The sequence below is a fragment of the Ranitomeya imitator genome, chromosome 4, assembly GCF_032444005.1.
Source record: "Ranitomeya imitator isolate aRanImi1 chromosome 4, aRanImi1.pri, whole genome shotgun sequence".
Taxonomy (NCBI): domain Eukaryota; kingdom Metazoa; phylum Chordata; class Amphibia; order Anura; family Dendrobatidae; genus Ranitomeya; species Ranitomeya imitator.
In genome coordinates, this window is record NC_091285.1 from 240,282,795 (window position 1) to 240,309,762 (window position 26,968).

General features: G+C 41.7%; 1 protein-coding gene across 1 annotated transcript in view; it reads right to left on the reverse strand.

The window, feature by feature from the left end:
• LOC138674484 (dynein axonemal heavy chain 3-like) overlaps nt 1–26,968 on the reverse strand; it is a 3,367,401-nt gene that overhangs the window by 897,642 nt on the left and 2,442,791 nt on the right. Inside the window, 1 exon segment of the mRNA XM_069762320.1 lies at nt 1,839–2,021. Within this exon segment, the coding sequence (XP_069618421.1) occupies nt 1,839–2,021 (183 nt within the window).

The window sequence follows — 26,968 nt, forward strand, 5'->3', positions numbered from 1 at the left end:
GGATTGCAGCAGCACATGACAGAACGGGCGCAGGATGGCAGCAGCACATGACAGAATGGGGGCGCAGGATGGCAGCAGCACATGACAGAATGGGCGCAGGATGGGAGCAGCACATGACAGAACAGGGGCGCAGGATGGGAGCAGCACATGACAGAACGGGAGAGCAGGATGGCAGCAGCACATGACAGAACGGGGGCGCAGGATGGCAGCAGCACATGACAGAATGGGCGCAGGATGGGAGCAGCACATGACAGAACAGGGGCGCAGGATGGGAGCAGCACATGAAAGAACGGGGGCACAGGATGGGAGCAGCACATGACAGAACGGGGGCGCAGGATGGGAACAGCACATGACAGAACGGGCGCACGATGGCAGCAGCACATGACAAAACGGGCGCAGGATGGGAGCAGCACATGACAGAACGGGGGCGCAGGATGGGAGCAGCACATGACAGAACGGGCGCTGGATGGCAGCAGCACATGACAGAATGGGGGCGCAGGATGGCAGCAGCACATGACAGAATGGGCGCAGGATGGGAGCAGCACATGACAGAACAGGGGCGCAGGATGGGAGCAGCACATGACAGAACGGGAGAGCAGGATGGCAGCAGCACATGACAGAACGGGGGCGCAGGATGGCAGCAGCACATGACAGAATGGGCGCAGGATGGGAGCAGCACATGACAGAACAGGGGCGCAGGATGGGAGCAGCACATGAAAGAACGGGGGCACAGGATGGGAGCAGCACATGACAGAACGGGGGCGCAGGATGGGAACAGCACATGACAGAACGGGCGCATGATGGCAGCAGCACATGACAAAATGGGCGCAGGATGGGAGCAGCACATGACAGAACGGGGGCGCAGGATGGCAGCAGCACATGACAGAATGGGCACAGGATGGGAGCAGCACATGACAGAACGGGGGAGCAGGATGAGAGCAGCACATGACAGAACGGGGGCGCAGGATGGCAGCAGAACATGACAGAATGGGCGCAGGATGGGAGCAGCACATGACAGAACAGGGGTGCAGGATGGGAGCAGCACATGAAAGAACGGGGGCACAGGATGGGAGCAGCACATGACAGAACGGGGGCACAGGATGGGAGCAGCACATGACAGGATGGGAGCAGCAAATGACAGAATGGAGGCGCAGGATGGGTGTAGAACATGTCAGAATGGAGGCGCAGGATGGGTGCAGCACATGTCACAATGGGGGCGCAGGATGGGAGCAGCACATGACAGAATGGGGGCGCAGGATGGGTGCAACATATGACAGAATGGGGGCGCAAGATGGGTGCAGAACATGTCAGAATGGAGGCACAGGATGCATGCAGAACATGTCAGAATGGGGGCGCAGGATGGGAGCAGCACATGTCACAATGGGGGCGCAGGATGGAAGCAGCACATGACAGAATGGGGGCGCAGGATGGGTGCAACACATGACAGAATGGGGGCGCAAGATGGGTGCAACACATGGCAGGTTGGGGGCGCAGGATGGGTGCAGCACATGACAGGATGGGGACGCAGGATGGAGCAGCACATGTCAGAATGGGGGTGCAGGATGGGAGCAGCACATGTTAGAATGAGGGTGCAGGATGGGTGCAGCACATGTCAGGATGGGGACGCAGGATGGAGCAGCTCATGACAGGATGGGGATGCAAGATGGAGCAGCACATACCAGGATGGAGAACATATACCAATATAGATGCTAGCCACCCGGGCGTAGAACGGGTTCAATAGCTAGCTTAAATTATATGCCCCTTTCCCAATCAATGACTGCATGAAAACGTAACAAAGAGATAAATAATTAGCCCTTACAACAAAGATACATACTTACATTTTTAAGTCTCTCCATGTCCATAATTTCATTGTAAACCCTCTCAGATTTCTCAGCAGTTTTGGTAATTATATAATCCCCAAAGAACAGGTTGCGCATGTCAAGGTCTTGTATTTCTCTCCCGATCACCAGGTGAGTAAAGAGATGTGTCATTTTCTCTTTAAATTGGGACTGTACAACATTCTAAAGAAAAAGAAAGAGTACCACTGTAATTGTGATTAATTGTAAACAGTGTTTCATTTTATGTGAACCCGATGATAGAAGGCAGGATATGAATAGACACCGAGTGCAATTATTTAGGCGCATGAAAATTACAGCGAGACAATAATTTAGTCTTGTCTTATTATCATATTACCCATGACCTTTCTGTCATGTGTTAATATTTTAATTTATGTGCATGACATTCAACAATTCCTTGGTGGATTTTTTTTCAGATGTATAACAAGACAAAACAAGTAAACACATCACATAAAATTTCAGTCCATTAATATTTCATACAGCACTGTAGCTTGCATTACTACTTTAAAAAAAAATCAGATTTGTAATTTACCATTTTCTGATATCCATTGGAAGCCATTTTAAGTAACACATTGTAGTCACCAGAAATCTTTAAAAGGGGCTCCAAAATCACTGGTTGGATGCAACGTAACTAGTGATGAGCCAATATACTCGTTACTTGAGATTTCCCGAGCACGCTTGGGTGACCTCCGAGTATTTTTCAGTGCTTGGAGATTTAGTTTTTATTGCCGCAGCTGAATGGTTTACATCTGATAGCCAGCATAAGTACATGTGGGGGTTGCCTGGTTGCTAGGGAATCCCCACATGTAATCTAGCTGGCTAAGAAATGTAAGTCATTCAGCTGCGGCGATGAAAACTAAATTTCCGAGCACTAAAAATACTCGGAGGTCACCCGAGCGTGCTCGGAAAATCTTGACTAACGAGTATATTGGCTCATCACTAAACGTAACCTATCAGTTTCTATAGTTTCACAGAAAAACAGTAAATTTCCTGTAGGCTTCTTACAAATCATATCATCTATTCAGTTTCTTATACTCGTTCTACAAAAAATGGATGTTGAAAGAGTTGTCTGCTTTAGAAGCCTACTTTCAAATATTCCAAAAGGAAAGTCAGGGAAATTTGAGGGGGTTCTCCTCAAATAATGTTGTCATCTATCAGTCAGAAAGTGTCTGTACAGGATTTCTCCTACCCCTGTATTAATCGAATGAGAGCATGCTGTGATTTGACGTATAAATAGGACAAGACAAGCCCATTCAAATTTTAGGATGAGAGGAACTCATTACAATGCATTCGGATGACATCTGACTGTAGTCTGATTTTGGTGGACCCGCATCAGATCATACTATGAAGACACTGGAATCTAACACTGATCAGAGTTTAATCAGAGTGTCATTAGCATAACTCGAATCTCACGGATGAGAAAATCTATGGTCGTGTGACCCCAGCCTACCTATTTCTCTAGGACTCACTACTTCCATGCATTAGACTGATAACTCATTAATGTCAATTTTAAGTCCCAAACTTGAAGGTGAAGGGGATATGACATTGTCAAAGAGTACTCTCTCATTGACTGTACACTAATATGCTGGAGCTCAGCAATTCTTCATGCCGAGCAGTGTGCTGAAGAGCTTTTATTGAGTGATCCTTGAGACACAGATATGCCGCATATGTTAGGAGGTAAATAAAAAGAGTAGGTTTACTTTAAATGGATTAAAGCTTCTGTCCATTGATCATGTGATGGACATACATGTGAATGGCTTAAAGGGGTTGTCCACTACTAAGACAACCCCTTCTTGAACTAAATGTTTGTCCCTAATGAAATAAAAAAGCCTATACTCACCTCCCGTGCTGATGTTGATCCCACGGTGTCGGCACTCACTCTCCCTTGGGCTCTTTTGCGATATTGTGACACATGACTCTAGCCCAATCAGCGCTGGCGTCAATGTTACCAACTACGTTGGATTGAATATGAAGGGGAAGTCAGAGATCAGCTGCAGCCTAGACATACCCTTCCTGTTCAATCTGTACGTAGGTGGGGACCAGTGATGCCAGCGCTGAGTGGGCACCGGGGTCACGTGTCACAACACCGCACAAGGGCCTTCGAGAGAGTGAGTGCCGACACTGTGAGAATGGCGGTGGTGCGGAAGGTGAATATTGTTTTTTTTATTTTATCTGGGCTAAACATTTAGTTCAATAAGGGGTTGTCCTATTGGTGGACAACCCCTTTAAAGAAAATATTACTGAAACTGTAAACAGTACAATATATCTATCACATGACCTTGTCAAGTATGATTCCTTTCTGCAAATAACCAATGACGATGTCTATTGAATGATAGCAAGCAAAGATCTTAAACACTGGAAAGAATTAATGCAGATCATGCATTAGAAAATTGTGTATCTTTCTAGCTTTTCATTGAAAAATATATATTTGCTGAAACCAACATAGCACTCTAAGTCAGTGTGAAACATAACCTGTATGTCTTCGAAGCCTGTCTTTCATGTTCATTCTTAAAAGTTTGGCTGTTATTTTAGTCTTTGAAAAGTTTTTTTAAATTTACAATTTTATTAGTTTCTACTTTTTAGTCTATATTTCAAGAAAACAGACTCAGTTTTCTGTAACTTAGTACACATTTGTGATTTTTATTATGGCTATTATTATTATTTTATTATTTATTTATATAGCACCAGGATTATATTGGTGATGTGCATGAGAAGGGATTAAATCAAGATACATATATCACTTACAGTATACAAACTAACAAAGGTAGACCAGTACAGAGGGAAAAGGACCCAGACCTTACGTTCTACAGGATTATAGTAACATAGTAACATAGTTATTAAGGTTGAAGGAAGACTTTTAGTCCATCTAGTTCAACCCATATGGAGAAGGAGACAGTAGGTTGGGGGCTGCAGTAGCTCCAATGGTGTTAAGGTAGCAACGTGGTCATTGCAGGTTGTAAACTACCTTGAAGATATGAGTTTTCAGGTTCAGTCTGAGGGATCCAAATGTGATGGATCGGATGTTTTCGGACATAGAATTCCAGAGAATGGGGGATATTTGGGAGAAGTTTTGAAGGCGATTAGGGGAGGAGCAAATAGGTGTGGAAGAGAAAAGGAGGTCTTAGGAGGACCGGAAATTACATGAGGGTAGATATTGGGAGATTAGTTTGGGGATATAGACAACAGGTTATGGATGGCTTTGTAGGTCAGTTTTAGTAGTTTGAACTGGATATGCTGGGAAAATGAGAGCCAGTGAAGGGAGAGGTAGATCTGCATGACATCAGCATATAGATGGTACTGGAAGCCGTAGCACTTTATGAGTTGTCCCGGGCCAAGGGCATAGATGGAGAAGAGTAGGGGTCCTAAGACAGAGCCTTGAGGGACACCAACAGAGAGAGGAAGAGATAAGGAGGTAGTGTAGGAGTTGGAAATGCTAAATGTGCGATTGGTAAGATATGAGGAGATCCAAGATAGCGCAAGCTCTTTGACGCCAAAGGAAGAGAAGATCTGTAGTAGGAGGCAGTGGTCAACTGTGTCAAAGGCAGAGTACAGGTCTAGCACTAGAACTACCGGAGGGGTCATTTTGACCCTTTTGCTATTTCTTTTTCCTATAATTTCTAAAATTTTAACAAATGAGTTTTGAGTTTTTGTGACTTTTATTTATTCATGGTAGTGTATATTTTAGGACACAAAAATGAATTGAAACTTTTTCAGGGGCCCGGATTTTACAATTCATACCTATAAGTACTGAAGGGGTCAATTTGACCCCATACATAAAAGTAGTAGTAGGCAAGTCTCCTAATAACAAATACATATGAGACTACTCTGATGAAGAATGGTGACATCACTCTTACAGTTTACCAAGGTAAGCCAAATAAGAATGGCATGCGCAGTAGTCTTCACCCAGATGTAGCAGTTGGAAACGACAAGAAAAAAAAAAGGAAAAGGTACAATTTTACAATAAAACAAAAGTTGGAGTGGACACAGTAGACCAGATAGCTCGAAAGTACACCACAAAATCTGGAAGCCGCCGATGGCCTGTTCAGGTGTTTTGTAATGTACTTGATTTAGCAGCTATAAACGCAACTATACTCTATTAAACAGCAACTAGGAGTAAAATTAGCAAACGGGAGATCATTCTTCAGCTTCATGCTCTGACCATGTAAAAGGAAAATGCGTGCTGTACTTGATCTTAACACTGTTCCTACTAAGTTAAAATAAATGTTCCTTAATTTGTTGGCAACAAAAAAGTTATTTTTACTCCAGAGTCAGTACTTTTGAATGGGGGTCAAAATGACCCTTAATGGTAGTTATAGGTATTATGAAACCTGCGGTAGTTCTAGTGCTAGATGGTCTAAACATGATTGCATGTTTTATTTTAAAAATGGGCGCTTAGAATACAAATGACATAAGTACACAAAAATACTAAAAGGAAAACAATTGAATTTGCTCATATTGCTTAAGAAAGTCAAAGAAATAGAAGAGTATAATGTATAGTTAGACAGAAATAGACAATGAAGAAAAAAACAGGACTATCAAGTTTAATTAGGTGGCAGGAAATCTCTCATTAAAGAGAAATCTCTTGTGGACCTTCAAAATCTCTTAATTTATAGACCCTTACAAGAATGTTAAATGCTCAACCATAAAAATGAAATGAACAATAAAAAATGATGTGGGGTCCCCCCTATTTTTCATAACAAGCTAAGGCAAAGCAAACAGATGTGGGCTGATATAAATAGGCTGGAAAAGGCCATGGAGATTGGCCCCTTTCCAGCCTAATAACACCAGCCATCAGTCATCTCCGAAATGGCACATCCATTAGACATGTCAGTTCTGGGTCTTAGATTCAGCTCTTCCTGATTGTCCTGGTGCAGTGATAATTAGGGTAATGGTTTTGTGGTTGATGTCAGCTGTGCAATGTCCGCTGACTTCAAGCACAGCGGTTAGTAATGGAGAGGCATCTGTGAGACACCCACAATACTAACCTTGTAGTCAAAAGAAAGAAACACACATAAAAGTCCTTTATTTGTAAAAATGACTTTCTTACAAGTTCCCTCTTTTACCCATTTATTACCAAAAAATAATCCCCCCATTGGTCACTTTCTAGCAAATAAGGAGATCGGCTCATAGCTGTATGCATTCCCTCGGCTGGTTATAAAAATAGGCAGAGCTGCATGTCGTATTTTTTTATTATTATTTATTTAATTATGTCTGGCCAGGTTACGTGCTGCACTGGCAAATCAGCCATGCCAATATTTGGCATAGTTTTCATGGGGCCAAAAGTGTCCAGAGCCTTAAAGGGAACCTGTCACCCCCAAAATGGAAGATGAGCTAAGCTCACCAGTATCAGGGGTTTATCTATAGCATTCAGGAATGCTGTAGATAAGCCCCTGATGTATCCTGAAAGATAAGAAAAAGCTGTCTGATCCGATGGGCGTCGCGGTCCGCTCCGGGGCCTCCCATCTTCTTAGGATGACATCCTCTTCTTGTCTTCACACTGTGGCTCTGGCGCAGGTGTACTCTGTCTGCCCTGTTGAAGGCAGAGCAAAGTACTGCAGTGCACAGGCGCCAGGCCTCTCTTACCTTTCCCGACGCCTGCACACTGCAGTACTTTGCTCTGCGCTCAACAGGGCAGACAAAGTACGCCGGAGCCGGGGCCGCAGCATGAAGTCAAGAAGAAGACGTTTTCGTAAGAAGATAGGAGGCCCCGAACTGGACTGTGACGTCCATCAGACCGGACCGCAGCGGGAACGCCCCTGGGTGAGTATAATCTCACCTCTTTTTCTCATCTTTCAGGATACATCGGGGGCTTATCCAGAATGCTGTAGATTAGCCCCTGATGCCAGTGGGCTTAGCTCATCTTCTATTTTGGGGATGACAGGTTCCATTTAATGCTTGTTTATTGACTGCATCACAGCCTTTCAGCTAGTATTCTATGTCTGCAAACCAAAACAGTAACAGTAAGAAGTCCGTGTTCGGGGTTAGGTACCAGACACCTAGTGTTCAGTTCGCTGATACGCTATTTTCTAGAGATGAGCAGATTGATCTGCAAAGTATCGAGTTGGAGTCAAATTTTCCAAAAATTCATTCAATGCGAATTGTAACACTTTGAGATGTGATTTGTGGTTCTCTTAACAAACTTGCTGAAGCATCAGAGAGCATGCTAACAATATTTTGCTTTGCTGTGTAAGCCTCTCCGTAATACCCCACAGCTAAAACATCTTTCAGATTGTCAAACCTAGCATAGTGTTAGTTAGTGTCTGGGCCATCAGAGATCAGTGGTTTCCAGTGGAGCACAGTTTATATGGCAAAGTTATTTTCCATCTCAAGAGTAGCTCGGTAAGTATCTTTCTTCTATAGAGTGTAAATTCTTGTTGTCAGCAGAGTCCTCTCTCCTATAAAATGTAAGCTCTTATGGACAGCAGGGTTCTCTTCCTCACTCTCTCTCCTGTAGAGTGAATGCTCTTATGGTCAGTGGTGTACTCTCACTCCCCTGTACAGTGTAAGCTCTTATGTGCAGCTGAGCTCTTTCTCTCTCTTACCGAATAAGCTGCAGAGGGAACCCGGATACATGCAGCGCTCCAGCTGATCAGCTGATCATCACCGCAGAGGCATGTGTCATGACTGTGTCACAGTGACAGCACATGCATAGAAAGCCTGCGTGTTGGGCTTTCCATGCATGTGCTGTGACACAGCCATGACACATGCAGCTGCGGCGCCGATCAGCCGGAGCGCTGCATGTATCCGGGTTCCCTCTGCAGCTTATTCGGTAAGCGCTGTAGGTTGCCGAATAAGAGGGAACGTGAACAAATTCGCTCAACTCTAGTTATGACGTCATAAAAAGGACCCATAAATCAAGCAGGATGAGGCATCACTGAAGAATAGGGACAATAGACCTGGAGTGTGAAACCCAGCTGACAGAGTCCCTTTAAAAGGGATTCAAAATGTTTTAATAAATATGTGTTGTGTAAGGTTTATATACTTTGGTACTCCGAGATCTGATCTTCAGGATCTATCTTAGAAACCAGTAGCATTATTGAGTATATATCCAGGGTGCACTCATAGATGTCTCGTTATCCACACATAAAGTATTATACAACAGCTACCTTTTCTATTTTCACTATAGAAAATCATGAGCTGGTCAAAACCACTTTTGCTTAACAAGAAACTTTCCTTGCTCTAGTCTCCATAGCTACAGGATGAGCACAGCTGGAGATAAACTTGCTGCTTTATGTTACTTTTGGCAAAGATGACACTCGTCTAGTAATTTTTTCTATTAATAAGTGCAGAAATGATGACACCATCATGAGATTTATAATATTTTTCTATTTCGTCTAATTTCTCTACTCATCATTCAGAATATGTTTCTTATATTATGGATGTATATTTTTCAATATCAATCAAATGAGTTTTGGGATTTGTGTGGCTGATATATTGCAACAGTAATAGTGTTGGCTTTAAGACCACTGATACTTGGCATAACTCAAACAAAGATGGCACAACAAGACAGGAAGACAAGTCAGCTGAAGCATTACCTCACATAGGGCACAGAGTTTATTGATGACAAACAAACTTAAAGGGTTATTCCCAAAATCACAATGTGGTCTTAAAATATTGTACATTTATAATAATTTATTTATCCCAATATAGTTTATTTTAAATCTGCCCATTTTACAAATATCATCCTTCTAACGATGCCCATGAAGACTGTTCTTAACATTTAGTTGCTATTAAATCTAGCCTGCAGCTTTTTAACTGTTCTTGGATGAGCATGCATATTTAGTGTGGAGTCTTGCTCCGATGGCCTCCAGAATAGCCCTGCTGTTATTCTACCACTTAAATACACTCTATTCTCCTGTATGTGCACTGTATGGTCCTGTACAGTAACTATAACTTCAGCATGCATGTTTTCATATAATATGTTAATTGGTTTCTGCAATGATCCACAGTCCTGAATTTTGCTATGATCAACTGTACAATGGAGCAGTGCAAAGCTGACACAAGCAGGGCTGAGCTTTGTTTGATGACTATTACTGACAGATCAGTGACGTGAGACTGCAAAAGCTACTCTGTTAATGCATACAGTAGAGGATAATTCTCTGCCATGTGTATCAACAGAGTGGCATTTGCAGTTTTGTATTGTATTTGTATTATGTTAGGCCTGATTTTTTCAGCTCTGATGTTCCTATTGTACTTGCAGAGCAGAGTGGAGTACAGGTCAGTTGACCTCTGCAGGAAATCAGACAACAGTTCAATAATGTAAAAACACACCTACCGCTTTATAGATGTATGAGGCAGAACATAAAATTGGCCAGGCAAAGTACTTCTGGACCATACATTGAATAGTAAAATAGAGTATATTCAAAACATAGCTTATTTTCACGATGTGAGTGTAGCTAATTTGAGCACATCACAGCAGAGCTGTGCCCGAAGTCTTTCCTAGCTTATACATTCACCAGTAAGCAGGTCTGGTCCCACTGCGTAGATGCGAGACTTCAGGCACTGTGTGGATGACATAGAGACATCATCCACTTACATCATGAGAGATCATGCAGTGTTTGAATGGACGGGGATGCCGCTGATCGCAATCTGCAGACATCCATCCGATTGGACAGCACAATTTACATACAGTGTGAGACATAAAGCACTTTTTCAGCGGTATGCAGGGGCACATCTGAGGATATAAATGGGTTTTAGGAACCCCATTCACATAATCCTTAAGGTGGTGAGCAGGGTTTATAAGTAGGAATGATCGGACCTATAGATTTTTTTAGTCCAAAGTTCGGTTTGCGTACCAGAACTGTACAGGAACTTCAACCTCCATTCAAACCCCATTAAAATCAATGAGGACCCAAACTTTGGACCTGGGAAAACTCTTTCTCTCCTCCTCAAGCTAGTGAACTGTAAAACAGACTTTCAGGAGAAGTCCGTGTTCAAAATTCAGCACCAGACACTAGGTGCCCGGTCTGAACCCCGAACTTTAACGTTTTTGTTTGGTCGTCTCTATTTATAACCCAAGAAACTGGTGACAGGTTCCTTTTAAAGTGAACTACACAAAGAGAACCTAGAAGAAAGTTTATATCTACCATAACAACGCAAAATAATTGTATAAACAAACAACATGTTTTGAACATCTTTCATAAATCATATTTCTTTTTATTTATCACACCAATAAGGTTCCAAATTGAGCAAAAATCTGAGTAGCAGGTTTATTGCTCTCAATTTGATTTAATTAATGTGAGTAAAGTAGTGAGGCTACTTATTTCAGCAAAATGCAAGAATCATGTTTACGGATTATACACAGTGGCATTTGACATTTTTCCTTACTTATCGCAGTTTCTACAGGGACAATAATTATATGGAGCTCTATATTATCTGGCATTATGATGTATAGAAATATACTGTTAATTACTCAGACTACATATCTTGTAGGCAGAAATGTCAGTGTTTGAAATTTAATTAGTATCTGCAAGGATCTTTTTTTTTTTAAGTGACTCATTTAGTCAATTCACTAGAACAGGACACATTAAGATAATTGTCTTCAGCGCAGTAGTTTTTAAGTTATAGTAGAGAAGCAGTCAGCGTTAGTGACTGTGGTTGCTCAACACACAAGTAAGCACAGCTAACAAAGCCCCCAGATAAATTCACTTTATTCTTTCTCCTGAAACATGTTGCACCCTAGATAATACCAGATCATTGTTTTATAACATTTCAGACTCCAGAAGATTCATCGACACGTTGGGAGAACAGCTTTGCGAACTTGGAAGAATATACGTCAAGAGTTATATTTTTTTTCTCAACAGTTGCTACAAACTAAAAAAAAAACCTGCCCTGGCTGTGCTCATCCATACAGTTGACCTAGATGCAAAATCTCCCGATACTTCGGCAGAACAGGTACATTTTTCTTTTATGATCGATTCCCTGTTTATAAAGAACATGAATAATTAGGGAGCAGATGCCATATCTTTCATTTCACAAAGCAGTACTGGCTGTGAGGACAATTTCTGTTAAATGGCTTGCCAGGCAGCATTGCCCCTGAAGTATAATTATGAAAGGCTAGGGTATGAATATTGCACATAATGTCTGAATAAACAATGCCACCTATAGCAGTGATACAACCTGCTGACCCAGTTGTCATAACATAAATATTAACTAGCAGCTGTGGCTTTTCACATCAGATGTTTAATATTTTTAATTGGGTGATGCTATTGCCAAAGTAAAAAAGAAATATCTAAAAATCTGTTTAAGGAAAAGTAAGTTTACAAATATTTAGAGCAGCAAATTTATGTTAAAATGTTTGCTACATTGTAGCCCTTGTTAAGTACTATTGATTAGGACCATAAACTTGCCATTGAGCTCTTATACGTCTCTGTGCATGCTACAACATAAGCTTGCAGCTTCAGGAAGCTGACGGCGGTGGCAGGAGTGAGGCAATGTTGCGGGACTTGGGCGGGGAGGGGAAGTGTTTAGCGTTGCAAGGCTGTGGCGGGCACCCAGCTTTCTCAAAATGCTGGAGGAGTCGTCACACTTCCCATAGTTTTCACTGTGGAGGACGTCGGGAAAACAGAGCGTGTGCAGATTGAGATCTTGGCTTTTCATCCAGTGTCCAGAGACTGCAGATGATCTCACTGACATCCTGTGAATCGATCTGGCCATCTCTTTTGTTCTTTTTTATTATGCATATATTAAATTAAATTTAAGGTCAAGCTTTTTAAAAAATCATTGAAAACATGTAAAAGAAAAAAAAACAATGTAAAAGATTTTCTTCTGTTTTGGGTGTATAGCTTACATGTTGATCTATATGTCCCCATGACCAGCATTGATACAAATAATCAAAAACGTGTAATGTGATTTACTTTTTTGCTGACTTACATCCTGAAAATTAGAAAATATAGTAAGGATAGAAGAAAGAAGTATGTCTGTGTATTTTGAAATGTGCAGACAATTATCTTTACATTTAATTCCAATCATTTGGATATGTGATTTCTACAGGCAATCACCAACAGCAGCAGTGATGGTTTGCTTATTGCTGCATCCAGGGAGAAGAAGTAAGGAGTCTTGTTGGTAGCAAAGATTGTATTTAAGCATAAAACGTTGGGGACAACTCATCGAACTAATCACATATCTATATATATAATTGTCTAAGGGTTTTTCTGTCTGTCTGTCTGTCTTTCTGTCTGTCTGTCTGTCCTGGAAATCCCACGTCTCTGAGTGGTCGAGGCCGCCAGGCCTCGACCAATCAGTGACGTGCACAGTATCGGCGTAGAAATCCCGCATCTCTGATTGGTCGAGGCCTGGCGGCCTGACCAATCAGCGACGGGCACAGCGACGATGATGTCATAAAGGACGTAGACATCCCGCGACTCTGATTCAGAGACGGGCACAGTATTGACGTAGATGTCATAATGGTTGCCACGAATTCTGGAATCATCATTGTCCATATACTATGGGGACATGCATATTCTAGAATACCCGATGCGTTAGAATCGGGCCACAATCTAGTATCACATATATGCAGAGGAAGTCAGAGTTGCTGGTCTCACATTTCCTCTAGATGTATGTGATTCATCCCAAGGCAGGGAAAGTAAAGACAGTGATGATTGGCAGCGGGGATGCCTAGGACTCGTAGAGTCTGTGCTGACTCCACTGGAGTGGCGCCAGCATCAGAGGTGAGTAAAGGCGTTATTATTCAAAAGGGGGAAACACGGGGATTGAGAAGACAGCATGCCTGACAAATAATTGAGTACAATCCAGATGGTGGGAACATAATTTTTAAACACAAGGATGTAGATAGGATTTCTGATGAGGCTCTGTGGCTAAATAATTTTGTGGCTGGATTGTCTCCATCTTCTTCAAGACTGCCCAGACCATACACACCACCTCCCCTGACTTTTTCCCAGACCCAAAGAACAAGACAAACTTATATTTAACATATAACTTTATTGGAGAAAATATAACACAAATTCTCATCTTTTATAACAACCCTTCTTTTTTGGAAGGGTAAGGTCGCAGCTCTCTTTCAGTTAACCACTTGGAAGTTGTGGGGATATGCCACCGGACTCCCGGCACATGTTACCCGTCTTGTTCTTCCCCCAACCGCTGCAACTTTTATCAACCTTTACAACCAAATACCATACCCAAACCATAAACCATTTATTAGAATTGAAAGCCACACGGGAGGGAGGGTGGACAGCTCACTAAATCCCCGTTCAAAGAGGCCAAAAACACCTCAGGCACCGCCTTTTATATAAACTGGAAATAACTAATTCCCCACCGGAAGTACCACTGTCCAATCTAAAGCACCTACTAAAGACCGGGCAAGGTGCCAACATTAACTCCTACCCTGTGCGTTGGCAAAAAAGGCAGGAGGTGTATCTAATATCTACCTGGCCGGTCAGTCAGGGGGTTCACGTCAAATAACGCCGTGCCGCCACAAAAGTCTCTGCAGAATATAGCAATTCTCAAGCTGGCTACAAATTGTGGATTTTAGATGTGTTCTAAACAACCTCATCTTCATGGTTGGTCTTTGAAAAGCAATTAAACCATAAATTAAAATGACAAATTTTCAATTGATCTTTGCCTTGATTTGTGGCTCCTTTTAATGGAATGCAGATCTGTCATTTGACATGAACGACTTTCCAATGAAAGCACCCACCTCACAAACTCAAAAAGAATCCAACATGACAAATCAACTTTTACGCTTTGTCATTTGTCACTTTTGTCTGTGTCAAGTGAATGTGTAAATGGACTGCAAAAAATGGTCAACAGTGAACTTTTCGCCCTCCAAAATCTATTGCTGGCTTAAGACTATATATCATTGTTCAATCACATTTACACCAATATCCAAATCGTAAAATGGCAACAAGTTTTCTAATGCTGATGGTCCTATGAACCCCATGATTTGTTGCTTTAGTAGACAAAGGCAAGCCTAGAGTAAAATATAAATTAAAAAAAAATACAATTATGCATTTGTATATAAGGATAAAAAATATAATTCCTATTTCTTTTATTACTGTATAAAAAATACAGAAAATGCTGCAAGTAAATTCTAAATATCATTCTAGTCTTTATAGAATATAAATCCATGGATGAGTACAAATGCTCAGAATTTTTTAATGCTAAATTTGTTCCTTAGTTCAAGCATACCGACTTGTGATTCGCTTTGTGGCAGGAACAATCAAAGGAACTCAGAGATTGAAGAGTAACCTTTGAGAATACAAACAAGCTGCAAGAAAACATAGAAATAGTTCTTCGCTGGAGAAATCACAGACACAGAGTTAGAACTATGACTGAGCAGTGGATTGAAAATATGAACAATGTCTTCAATACAAAGGGGCAAATCAGCCAGTAATTTGTACAATACATACCGCTTTGTATACCATCTTATTGTTTCATAAATAAAGCTTACAAGGATAATCATTAAACTAAAATGCTGGGGAACAGAGATGACATTAAACAATTTAAAGCTTTACAAGCTCTTTGTAAAGAGGAAAGCAGGTTAACAATAAAAATCATAAGCTTCTTCAAAGAAGCAATAGACTGGAAATATACATGACTATGGAGTAATGGTTTTTCACTATCTATCCATGTAAACAACTTGTAAAATATTAATACATGTTTTGAAATCATTGAATAAAAACAACAGAAACTAACAGTTCAGAGTTAGGTATTGTGTGATGGTTGTGTTATGTACTGAAAAGCCTCTAATTGAGCTGAAAATATATTTATTACTCTGAATTTTCCTAAGATTAAATTCAATCTTTTTCAGGTCTTTCTTGTATACATAGCCTTATTAACCCCTTTCCGACCTAGGCCGTAATAGTACTCCGATGTCAGATTCCCTGCCTTTGATGTGGTCTCTGGCGGTGAGCCTACATTTTTCCCGGTACATGTCAGCTGTTTTGAAACAGCTGACATGTGCCTGGAACAGCCACGGGTGGAATCGCGATCCACTTGCTGCTATTAACCCATTAAATGCCGCTATCAAAAGCTGACAGTGGCATTTACCATGCATTTCCCTCAATCGTACCGAAAATCCGTCCACCGGTGACCCCCGTCACGTGATCGCTGTTGACAGATGGGTTGGCATGACAAGCAGAGGTCTCCTGGAGACCTCTATGGTTGTCACTGCTGGTTTGTTATGAGCGCCACCCAGTGTCGGCACTCATAACAAGTGAACATTTCTATTACATACAGGTGATCTGATCATCACCTGTATGTAGCAGAGCTGATCGGCTTGTGGCAGCTTCTAGTCTCTCGTGGAGAAAATTGAAGCATGCCAAAAGTTAAAAAAAATGTTATAACATTTTTATAAAAAATATAAGAGTTCACATCACCCCCCTTTCACCCCATTTAAAATACAACAGTTAAAAAAATCAAACATACCCATATCTGGTATCTCCGTCACCTAACCCGAGATCACAAAAAATGGAGACGCTATGGGTATCGGAATATGGCGCAATTTTTTTTTAATAAAGCTTGGAATTTTTTTCAACACTTAGATAAGAAGAAAAAAAATAACCTAGACATGTTTAGGGTCTATGAACTCGTAATGACCTTGAGAATCATAATTGCAGGTCAGTCTTACATTTAGTGAACCTAGCATAAAAGCCAAACAAAAAAGTGTGGGATTGCACTTTTTATGAAATTTCACTACACTTGGAATCTTTTTCTTGTTTTTGAGTACACGACATGGTGAAACCAATGGTGTTTTGTTCAAAAGTACAACTCGTCCCGCAAAAAATAAGCCGTCAAATGGCAATGCTAACAGAAATTTTAAAAAGTTATGGCTCTGGGAAAAAGGGGAGCAAAAAAGGAAAATGCAAAACCAAAAATACCTCTGGTGGTTAAGGGATTAATGTTAAAATGACCTCAACCTTGTCTAGTAGAAAACCGATGGTAATCAGTGGTAACCAATAGTGATGAGCAAGTATACTCGTTGCTCTGGTGGTCTCTGAGTATTTGTGACTGCTCAGAGATTTAGTTTTTGTTGATGCAGCTGCATGATTTACGGCTGCTAGCCAGCCTAAGTACATGTGGGGGTTGCCTGGTTGCTAGGGAATTCCCACATGTAATCAAGCTGTCTAGTAGCCGCAAATCATGCAACTGCGGCAAGGAAAACTAAATCTCCGAGCACCCACAAATACTCGGAGACCACCCGAGCGTGCTCAGAAAACCCGAGCAACGAGTACACTTGCTCATCACTAGTAACCAACAACGGTATTTGAGTGGCGTTTATCGATCTAATGTTGAAGTATTACAATAAGTAAGTGTGCAAAACTAAATATTTTGTTTACAACATGAACACTTTGTGGGGTAGACAATTGTGTTTATATTTCTGAAATATGGAGATTTTTCTTTTCTTGCTTAAAAAATTTGGCTTTCAGGAACCATACTTTCAGTGACATGCAAGCCTTGGTTTCAACATTTTGGATTTACGAGCAAAGGTAGGTTTAAATATCCTTCCTTGTTTGAAGTGTGTCAAGAATAAAAAAGCTGTTCTTAATGTGCTGTGTCTAGAGATCAATCAATTCCCATGCAAACTAGGTGACTATACAGATACAGCATCTCTCTATATCACTTGAATCTTTGAATTATAATTCATAGACTGAGACTATCACTCCCATTTTCAATGTGATTCAGGACTGAAGTAGTAGTGCACCGTAATTAAACTAGGCCTCATTCTATCTCTTTGTGAAGTTAGCTGTGACTCTGATCTCTTACCTCTTATCCTTCTGTTGTAAAACAAAAAATATGCACTGCATTGCAGGCCCCCATCTTTTATACTGGCTGTATTAGTCCATATAATGGGCTGGGCTAGATGTAAAGCGGCAGGACATTATGGGGATGCCTCTGTGGCTGGTCCTGAGGTCATGAGCTTGCTCTCTGAATCTGGAGAAGTGCGTGAAATGGTGACCGGCATTTTATTTTGGCAATCTTTGATAATCTTATCACAGACTGTTTGAATTAGGAATGAATTTCAGGAAATTTGACGTGACGATGATCCTTCACAGTTAGATTTGCTTATCTTTAGACCCTGTCATTAGATTCATGCTTCCCAAATTGTGGGCTGCATGAATGAAAGTCTGACTGCATGTATGGAATATTGTAGATTTTGGAGCAAATACCTAGGTTAAAGCTGTTGGTCAGCTACTAGCCATCCAACTTGGTCAGTGGAAGATTACCTGAGTATTGTGCCAGGATTCTACATGGACCCTCCTTACTATTCCTGCAGTGACCATTGGATGCTAGTGTAACACTTAAGATAACCGGTTGTTATGTTGCCTTCCCTTCAGGGAGGGTAATAGCATGCTTTTTAGGCAAAAAGGAGTCTATTTACCAGTTAACGCACCTACATACAACACATTCTGAATCCAGGCCAGAAAGGGAACTCTGGACCCTGATTCAGGGGAGCTTCCCCAGCTTTAATTGTTCTGGTCTGGAGGAGGAGTTAGATCAGTCTGGAGAGGCAGTGGAAGAGTGAGGATGGAAGAGCAGAGGGGCCGTGCATGCACGAGAAAGTGGTGCAGTCCCTGGAAAGAAGGAGAATTGGACAGAGATGGCCAGAGAGGAGCTTGTCTAGGAACATCAGCTTAGGTGGAGCTGGTAAGAGAGGTGTGCAGCTGAGCAGATGCGGGAGTCTGCAGCTCCTGGCATAAAGTGGAAGAGAGCAGTGAGAAGGACTAGTGGGGCCGTGCAGCAAACGTGTGAGCTGCAGCTCCAGGAAAGAAAGAGAACCTGAAGGGTTGAATTGTAGTGAGCATCTGAGGAAAGAAGCACAGGAGTAGGAAAAGGCTTAGAGGGGTATTGTGGATAGGCACCTTCTGAGCCGAAGCACGGGAACCGGGCACCTTTGCCTCCAGGCCAACCGAACCATATCACCACCTGTTGTTGGTACCCTGGCCTGCGGCTGCTTACAACCAGTAAACCAGGTAAAGACATTACAACTCTGTGTCCTCCATTTATTTGCTGGCATACACCATCCATGCCCTGCCGGGAGCCCTGGAGACCCTGCTTCACCTGTGGGAGGCGTCAACCTTCTTTGCTGCAGTAACATCGCAGAGGACTCCTTTAAGCAGCGTCGGTCCCCTCTGACCGAGAACCACAGGTGGCATCAAAAACACAAACTTTATCTACTCCCTTAAAAGACCCTTCCCTTTTACTTGAGTGCCCAGGGCCATGGACCGTGTCGCAGCCACTGTGACATCCCCTTTAATTGCGACCTGACCAAGTACAGAGTATCCCCAATGCCCTGGTGGGTGACTCACCAGCCCTAAACAGATAACCCTTTAGTTTGTATTCTGGACTGAATTTTGACAGGAAAGATGGAGCTAACAACAGTACATTGAAAATCTAAGAGGAGAAGAAAGTGCCAGTATAGTGAGAGATGAGAAGTCCAAATTAGAGACAACAGCATGAATAGTTATGTTTTGTGTCACTAATGTAAAACTCTATGGGCAAATAAACAGAACTGGAATGATGGACAGTACGAAGATCAAGGAAAGGAGAGACAGAAGAAGGACTATGAACAAACTGTGCCTTTGCATAAAAGAGAGTTTTCCTAGATCAACTTGCTGTGTCTACAGTAGCTCAAAGCTAGCAACAGCAAAGTCCTGGCCCCACATCCTGTAGTATGTCTCTGCTTCTCTGTTACTCAAGACTGATTTAACCTAACAACAGACAGTAGACAGTAAGTTACAGAGGAGAGGAACTTTTAGTGATTTGCTCTTTAGGCCATTTTTGCAGGGGAAGGAGAACATTTTTTGTACATAAAGGGATTTACAGATATTTGCTTTAGTACACTTGCTATCAACAAGGAAATGTGTCTTGAAATGACAGTGCCCGTTTAATATTTAGCATCAGCCTAATATTTCTATAAACATATGTCTGCATTTCTAACATCAAGTGTAATTTATGCTCTTATTTTCAAATAACTCTGTTGATGCCTATCCATGATATACTGGGTTTTTGTTTCATCAATATTTGGTATATGAAATTCTAAAATGAAACAAACAGCTATAATGATCAAAAAGTACATCTGTATATAGTATTAGAGTGGCAAATCAGCCAATAACGAGTGTTATATTTTGAGACTTGATCCAATATGCTAAAAAATGTCCATTCGACTTAACTACACATGTAACTACACCAAAGCAGATGGGAAAAAGATTTTGTGATTCATTTATAACATACAATCCTTGTTAATTTTGCATGGCATCTGTTATACTTTTATTTCTCAATGTTCAATAAACTATTTAAACCACCACAGAGCTAAGAGCAAGTCAAGTGTCTCAAGTTTAAGTGATTTTGAAAAGCTAAGAATTAGATGATGCCTGAGACTTGCACATCTTTAAGAGACTCATAAAACTTAATGACCCAAAGGTTAAAAACAGCTTTGGTTTTTAAGTTTTTTAACCACACAAACAAGTAAACCAGAGGGGGGGGGGGCGGGCTTTCATTTCAACTTAAAGGTCACATGCCATGAGCAATAATAAATATGTTCTGCAGCATCTATTGTGTGCTTCAACCTTTTCATCCTGTCATTTAGACAGTAAAATACCTTACTCCTACACACAGCTGATAAGGCCATTAAATGTGTGTGATAGAAGCAGATATATTCCAAGGTAGAAAATTAACTAGCTTGTCTTTTCCAGGAGAGAATGTAAAAAATCAAAGAAAACCAAACTTTTAGTTTGAATTCATTTAATTCTGTATTATAAAGTTAAACACCAAATTTATTTTTTATTATAACTAACAGTTAAATAACCTAAGGCTCTTGTATACAATATGTTAGATCAAACTTGTCTCTAAGGCTAGGTTCACATTGTGTTAATGGATTAACGCTAACGGACTGCGTTGCATGGCAAAAATGTTGCAATTAACGCCGTGCAACGGGTCCGTTAGCACACCCATTGACAGCAATGTGTTTTGTTGCTGTTGCGCATCGCTAGCGCATGACAATTTCAGCACGCGCTAGCGATGTGCCGTTCTTATGTGACGGACCTCGGACGCTGCTTGCAGCGTCCAAGGTGCGTCCGAGGTCCGTCCCTCACTAGCGCAGATCGGGGATTTGCACCAGCGGGGACGCCGAACGCGGACCCTAAACAAACATTGCGTTAGCGCAATCCGCTAGCGCTATGCGCTTAACGGATTGCCCTAACGCAATGTGAACCTAGCCTAACCTGCTGATTTTGGCAGGACCATTTGGTTATCTTATGAGTTTGGAGCTTCCCAACTTTGCCCTCTTAGATACTCTGGGGAAAAGAATGATTAAGCATGCTAAATTTCAATGCCCAATCTTTTTATTCTTAGGGAAGATAAGCCTCCTCCAGAAGTGTTTGGCAATGGCTTCATCCTCTCTATCCATGTAAAACACATGCATGGTTGGGGTCAAGAAAAAAAGCTTTTGGCTGATTGCTTAGTTATTCAATGTCTATGTGCACTATTATGAATAACTGTAAAATAAGATCTTCTCTGCATAAATACAATGTTGTGTCTGAAATTGCAGATTAGTCCAAATTAACCTGAAAAATATTGACCTGCAAGTGATAGTTGTATGGGACATCATCACTTCTGGTGGCATGACGTCCTATCGATCAGTCACCTAAGTCTGCAAATATAGATAAATAATAGACACCTTTTTAACTTTTTGAGGTATTTCGAAAGGCCCAAAACCAATGTAGCATTTCAAGCAGGCATAATCACATTCTGCAATTTATTAGCTCACCAACAATATGCAAATATGAATTGCTAAAACAAAAAAAGAATGATCTTGCAGTATGTTAACCTTCCTCTAGAGTTAGCTTTCTGTTACTCTTTCTTATGTTAACGGGTCGGTTTTGACCCGTGTCTTAAATCACCCTTAGGATACCCTAAAAACAGTTATTTATGATCCAATTTGTTTCTTACCTCTTAGTTACCTTGTTAGGGTTTCTCATCCATGGAATGATTGATTTTAATATTTTTGTTGTGGCCCCCTTGGCCTTTCATTTCAGAGCATACCCTTCATTTTCAATATAAAAATATTGTCAAAAGAACCTCAAGAGAATAAAATAAACTTAAAAAAAAGTTTGTTATATTACCTGACTATTACTGAAGGGTTTTAGAACACATTTCTTAAATGTAAAAAAATATACATATATATATTTTATATTATTAACTCTAGTAACATCTATGGTGTTATGGGTCAATTTTGACCCATATGTAACTACTTTATGAAAAAGGCAAAAAACAGATTTTTTTTATAGAACTTTAATACAAATAAAAGATGAAAATTATATTAACATTAATAGCAATAATAATAACAAGTAGCTTTTCTAGGTCAAACAAACAAACAAACAAACAAACAACAATCAAACAAGCAAATCAAATCAACAGAAATCAAATACTAGTTTTTAGATGCATTAGTATTTAGATACATGTGTGGCAAAAAGTCACACTTTTTGTGTGTTCTTTGCAGAGGTATTTTTTGCAGTGAAGCACGATGTGTTTGTCTTTCTGTCCTTATTGCTAGGGCAGACTTGACACCTCTTTCTTTTAGAATCAGGTGGTCTCACTGGGGTTGTGGCTGTTGTGGTTGATGTTGAGGCAGGCCTGGTTGAGGAGAATGCTGGTGATGATGCTCTTTGGGTTGCTGTACGTGTGGATGAAGCACTTGTTGAGCTCTGGAGTTGTCAGACCAAGGCTGCAGCGTCTGGGACTCGGGGCACTCGTTCCCTTTGGTCAATGTGCGCCTTGACAAGGGATCTTCCTAGTTCCTCAAGAAACATCCTCCGCTTGTTTTTTTTCTTTGAATTCCATCCTTGGTGAATGTGGTGTTGTGAATTCTGTTGTCGAACTCCCTCCTGTGGTCGTGAATGGTACTTCGGCGAGTTCTGTCTATGGGCTCCCTCTGGTGGCTATGAGTGAAGCTGCTGCTTCTGAGGTTCCTTACACAGGTGACGTGGTTTATCCTTTGGTTGGCTGCTCTATTTAACTCCTCTCAGATCATTACTCCATGCCAGCTGTCAATGTTTTTGCATTGGTTCAGTTCGCTCCTGGATCTCTCTGGTGACCTGCCTTCTCCTGCAGAAGCTAAGTTCCTGATAGTCATTATTTGTTCACTGTTTTCTTGTCCAGCTGGTTATCATGATTTTGTCTTGCTAGCTGGAAGCTCTGGGATGCAAAGTGGCCCCTCCGCACCGTGAGTCGGTGCGGAGGTCCTTTTTGCACACTCTGCGTGGTCTTTTGTAGGTTTTTGTGCTGATCGCAAAGTTACCTTTCCTATCCTCTGTCTATTTAGTAAGTCTGGCCTCCCTTTGCTGAAACTTGTTTCATTTCTGCGTTTGTGACTTTCATCTTTACTCACAGTCAATATATGTGGGGGGCTTCCTTTACCTTTGGGGAATTTCTCTGAGGCAAGGTAAGCTTTATTTTCTATCTCTAGGGCTAGATAGTTCTCAGGCTGTGACGAGGCACCTAGGTCTGGTCAGGAGCGCTCCACAGCTATTTCTAGTGTGTGTGATAGGATTAGGGCTTGCGGTCACCAGAGCTCCCACATCCCAGAGCTCGTCCTGTATGAGGTTTAACTATCAGGTCATTCCGGGTGCTCCTAACCACCAGGTCATAACAATGTGGGTCCTCAACACAAATTAATTGCATGCTGACACATCTAGGATGTTGTAAAATACAACCATTGGCCATCTCCTAGTCATTCCCTGGCAAGTGTAGGTGGCAGTCAGCTTGTCCAAGTTGTCCACTCCTCATTTGTTTTTGTTATAGTCCAGGATGATTCTGGGCTTTTTGTCACTTCCTGATGACACAGCTGCATCTTTGTGAAGTGTGGACATCAGTACCACATTCCGTCGTTTTTTGGGGCAGTATGAAACAGCAGTGGTGGTGTCTGTAAAAACAAACTTTGAGGAAAGTGGAGCCCTGTCCTTCATCTGCAACGATTCAGCGGGCAGCTCAGGTTTGTTTTTTTTCACTGTACCCACCATGATGATTTTTCTCCTGAGAAGTTCTTGTCCCAAGGTCATAGCTGGTAAAAAAAATTGTCACAAGTAATGTTGTGACCCTGCAGTCCAGTAGACATATCGAGGACTACACGTTTTTCTTGGTTTTTTTCAGGGATGCCACTTGCAGACTTGCCTGTGTAAATCTGTAGATTCCATGCATAGCTAGTTTTTGCATCACATGCTGCCCAGATTTTTATGCCATATTTGCCTGGCTTACTTGGCATTTATTGCTGGAAGGGTCATTTTCCACGGAAAGGGAGAAAACGTTAGTCTACTGTCACCTCTGGCCCTGGCTTGAACATCAGTGGAAGGAGCTGCACCCATTTCTCCCAAACATCCCTGATGGGAGCAAGTTTGTCAGATTTTGTTCTGGTGTCTCTGTTGTCAAATCTGAGGACTCTTGATATCATTTGAAACTTTTGAAGTGACATTGTTGCCCGGAAAATATTCCTGCCTTTCGATGCGTCCCAGAGACTATCAGTGGCCTCATTGCAGGATTTGTACACTCCAGCAAGGAGAAGAACACCAATGTAGGCATCCAGGACATCATCATGAAGTTCATTCTACATGTTGCCGTGGACTTTTTGTTCCTTCAAGGTTTGTCATAGCAATAATGACTTTTTTTTTATTGACAATGGCATAAACAGATCAAAACATGTCTTGATGTCACTTACTCTTGTCACAGCAAACCTTGTGATCCCAGGGGTCATTTTTATGACATTTGCAGCATCTGCCCTGCCATTTACATCTGGAGATACTGAGCTCCAACTGATCTTGCCACTTTTGGATTTGAATCTTTCAGCAGGAGCAGCTTCAGCACCAGTGACCTCCTCATCAGACTGATCAGAACTGTCTGTGTCTTCTGGTTGATACTCCACATCATCTTCCTCCTCAGAAACCTGTTCATCTGTATCAGTTTGCTGCTGTGTGTTCTCTGATTCATTATCATCTAAGATATAATCCAGAATTTGGCTTACATCAAATCTTCTCTTCATTGTTGCCTGTGTAAACTGGAGATGTATACTCTGCAAAGTACCAACTCTAAGCTGATTTGGCCATACATGCCTGGACATGTCCCTAACTCAAGTTGTTGGAGGTAGAGCTGGCTGTGGGCTGTAGGTTTATATTGTGTTTATGAGTTCAGTTTTGGGACTTATTTTTTTTTTTACTCTTATATTAGACCTGGGTCGAAATTGACCCCAACAACACAAATGTTATAATTTTAATAAGAGCATTTTAGAATTTAGTAAAATAGTTTTATTTTAATGTATTTTGTTTAAAAATAAGTTCCTGAAAAAGTCTTCATGCAATAAAGAAATGTATGTAGAATTTGTATGCATTTAAAACCTAAAACGGGCCGGTCATTACCCTAACACTAGAGGAAGGTTCAATGGAACCTGTCACCCCCATAATTGAAGGTGAGCTAAGCCCACCGGCATCAGGGGCTTTTTTACAGCATTCTGTAATGCTGTAGATAAGCCCCCAATGTATCCTAAAAGATGAGAAAAAGAGGTTAGATTATACTCACCTGGGCGGGCGGCCCACTTTGATGGAAGTCGCGGTCCGGTCCGGGGCCTTCCATCTTCTTAAGATGATGTCCTCTTCTTGTCTTCATGCTGTGGCTCTGGCGCAGGCATACTTTGTCTGCTCTGTTGAGGGCAGAGCAAAATACTGCAGTGCAAAGGCGCCAGGCCTCTCTGACCTTTCAGATTACCCATTTTTATCTCTAATAACTAGAGATGGGAGAATGTATTCTCAGGACTCCAGTCCATCCATGGACTGTAGGCTTGTACATTTCCTTAAATCCCTGCATTCACAGCTCTCTTCTTGACTAGTCAGGTTAGAACAACGCTGTATTTACATTGCACCACAATGATGACATTAAATGAGACTGGCTAATTATAAGAAGAGCCTTCAATGTTGGGAGATAAGAAGAAGGACATGTTTCTTGTCCAATCGTCTATAATTACTGACGTGGTTGATGGACCAGAGTCCTTCAAATCGATTTTTCCATCTCTATTCATAATATATGTTTTCCTGGCTGAGGAGTTTCTTGTCTGCAACCCTCCTCCCTTGTAATGAAAATGACTATACCTATCTAATATATAGTCACTAGATCTTATGTTCTGTATTCTGCCATTGTTCTATTCTGAGCTTGGTAACCTATTTTCTTCTTTTCCAAACTGGCTGCTACAGAGGCATGAGGAATGCTATTGAAAGTGTAAACCATGACTCCTCTCCCTTTTCATTAGTGTAGGATCGATCAACGTCAGGCTATAAGCTTTTATTTACATAACATGGATAAGCGACATATCTTCTGTCAGGGAGTGTATAGCACACTGGCTCACGAATCCCCGACACAGCTGACTATCACCAGCAAACTTATCTGGCAACGGGAGATGGAATAATGTCAGAGCAGGGGTGGCAGTGGACAAACTGGCTGCAGCTACGCTAGCAGCGTGAAGAGCAATTGCGGTAACATCCACGGCCAAGGTGGTGCGCTCAAGAGCCGCCAACCTACCCTCCAGCTGCTGGATTTACTGCCATAGTCGATGATCGTTCACCATTACCAGCCTGACCCTGGTGCTAGTATAATGTTAAGGCTGGCGGAACGCACCAAATAATTATAAGGATGGTATAAGGTGCGTTTTCAGCCCGGGGTCCAACGTGCAGAGATGACACCTGCTGCTCGGTAATGGCGGTATAATGTGAACACACATGGGTTAGCTTCACCCGGTATGTAGGAAGCAAACCCTGATGCATCACAGGGCTGCAATACCGCAAAGAGAACTCTGGTATTGCGTCACAGGACTCTGCCCCAAGGACACAGGGTTTGAGTCCCTCTAGACCACTAGAGCTCGGCGCCGCAACTGCAGTGCCAGGGCAAAACTAAATAATGATTTACCGCACTCAGTGCATATCCACTAACCACCCTAACTATGGCTAGGAAAGCGCACTAGTTGCACAAGGTGCCGCACTGGTGGTCGCTCTGAATTGATCCTATGTAGTGAGGCGCAAACTTAGTGGACTCAACTCGCAACCTGTTACGGGTGGAGAGCCACACTAAGTCACCAGGAGCAAAGGTCAATAGGTGTATGACACGGGCATGGGTACAGG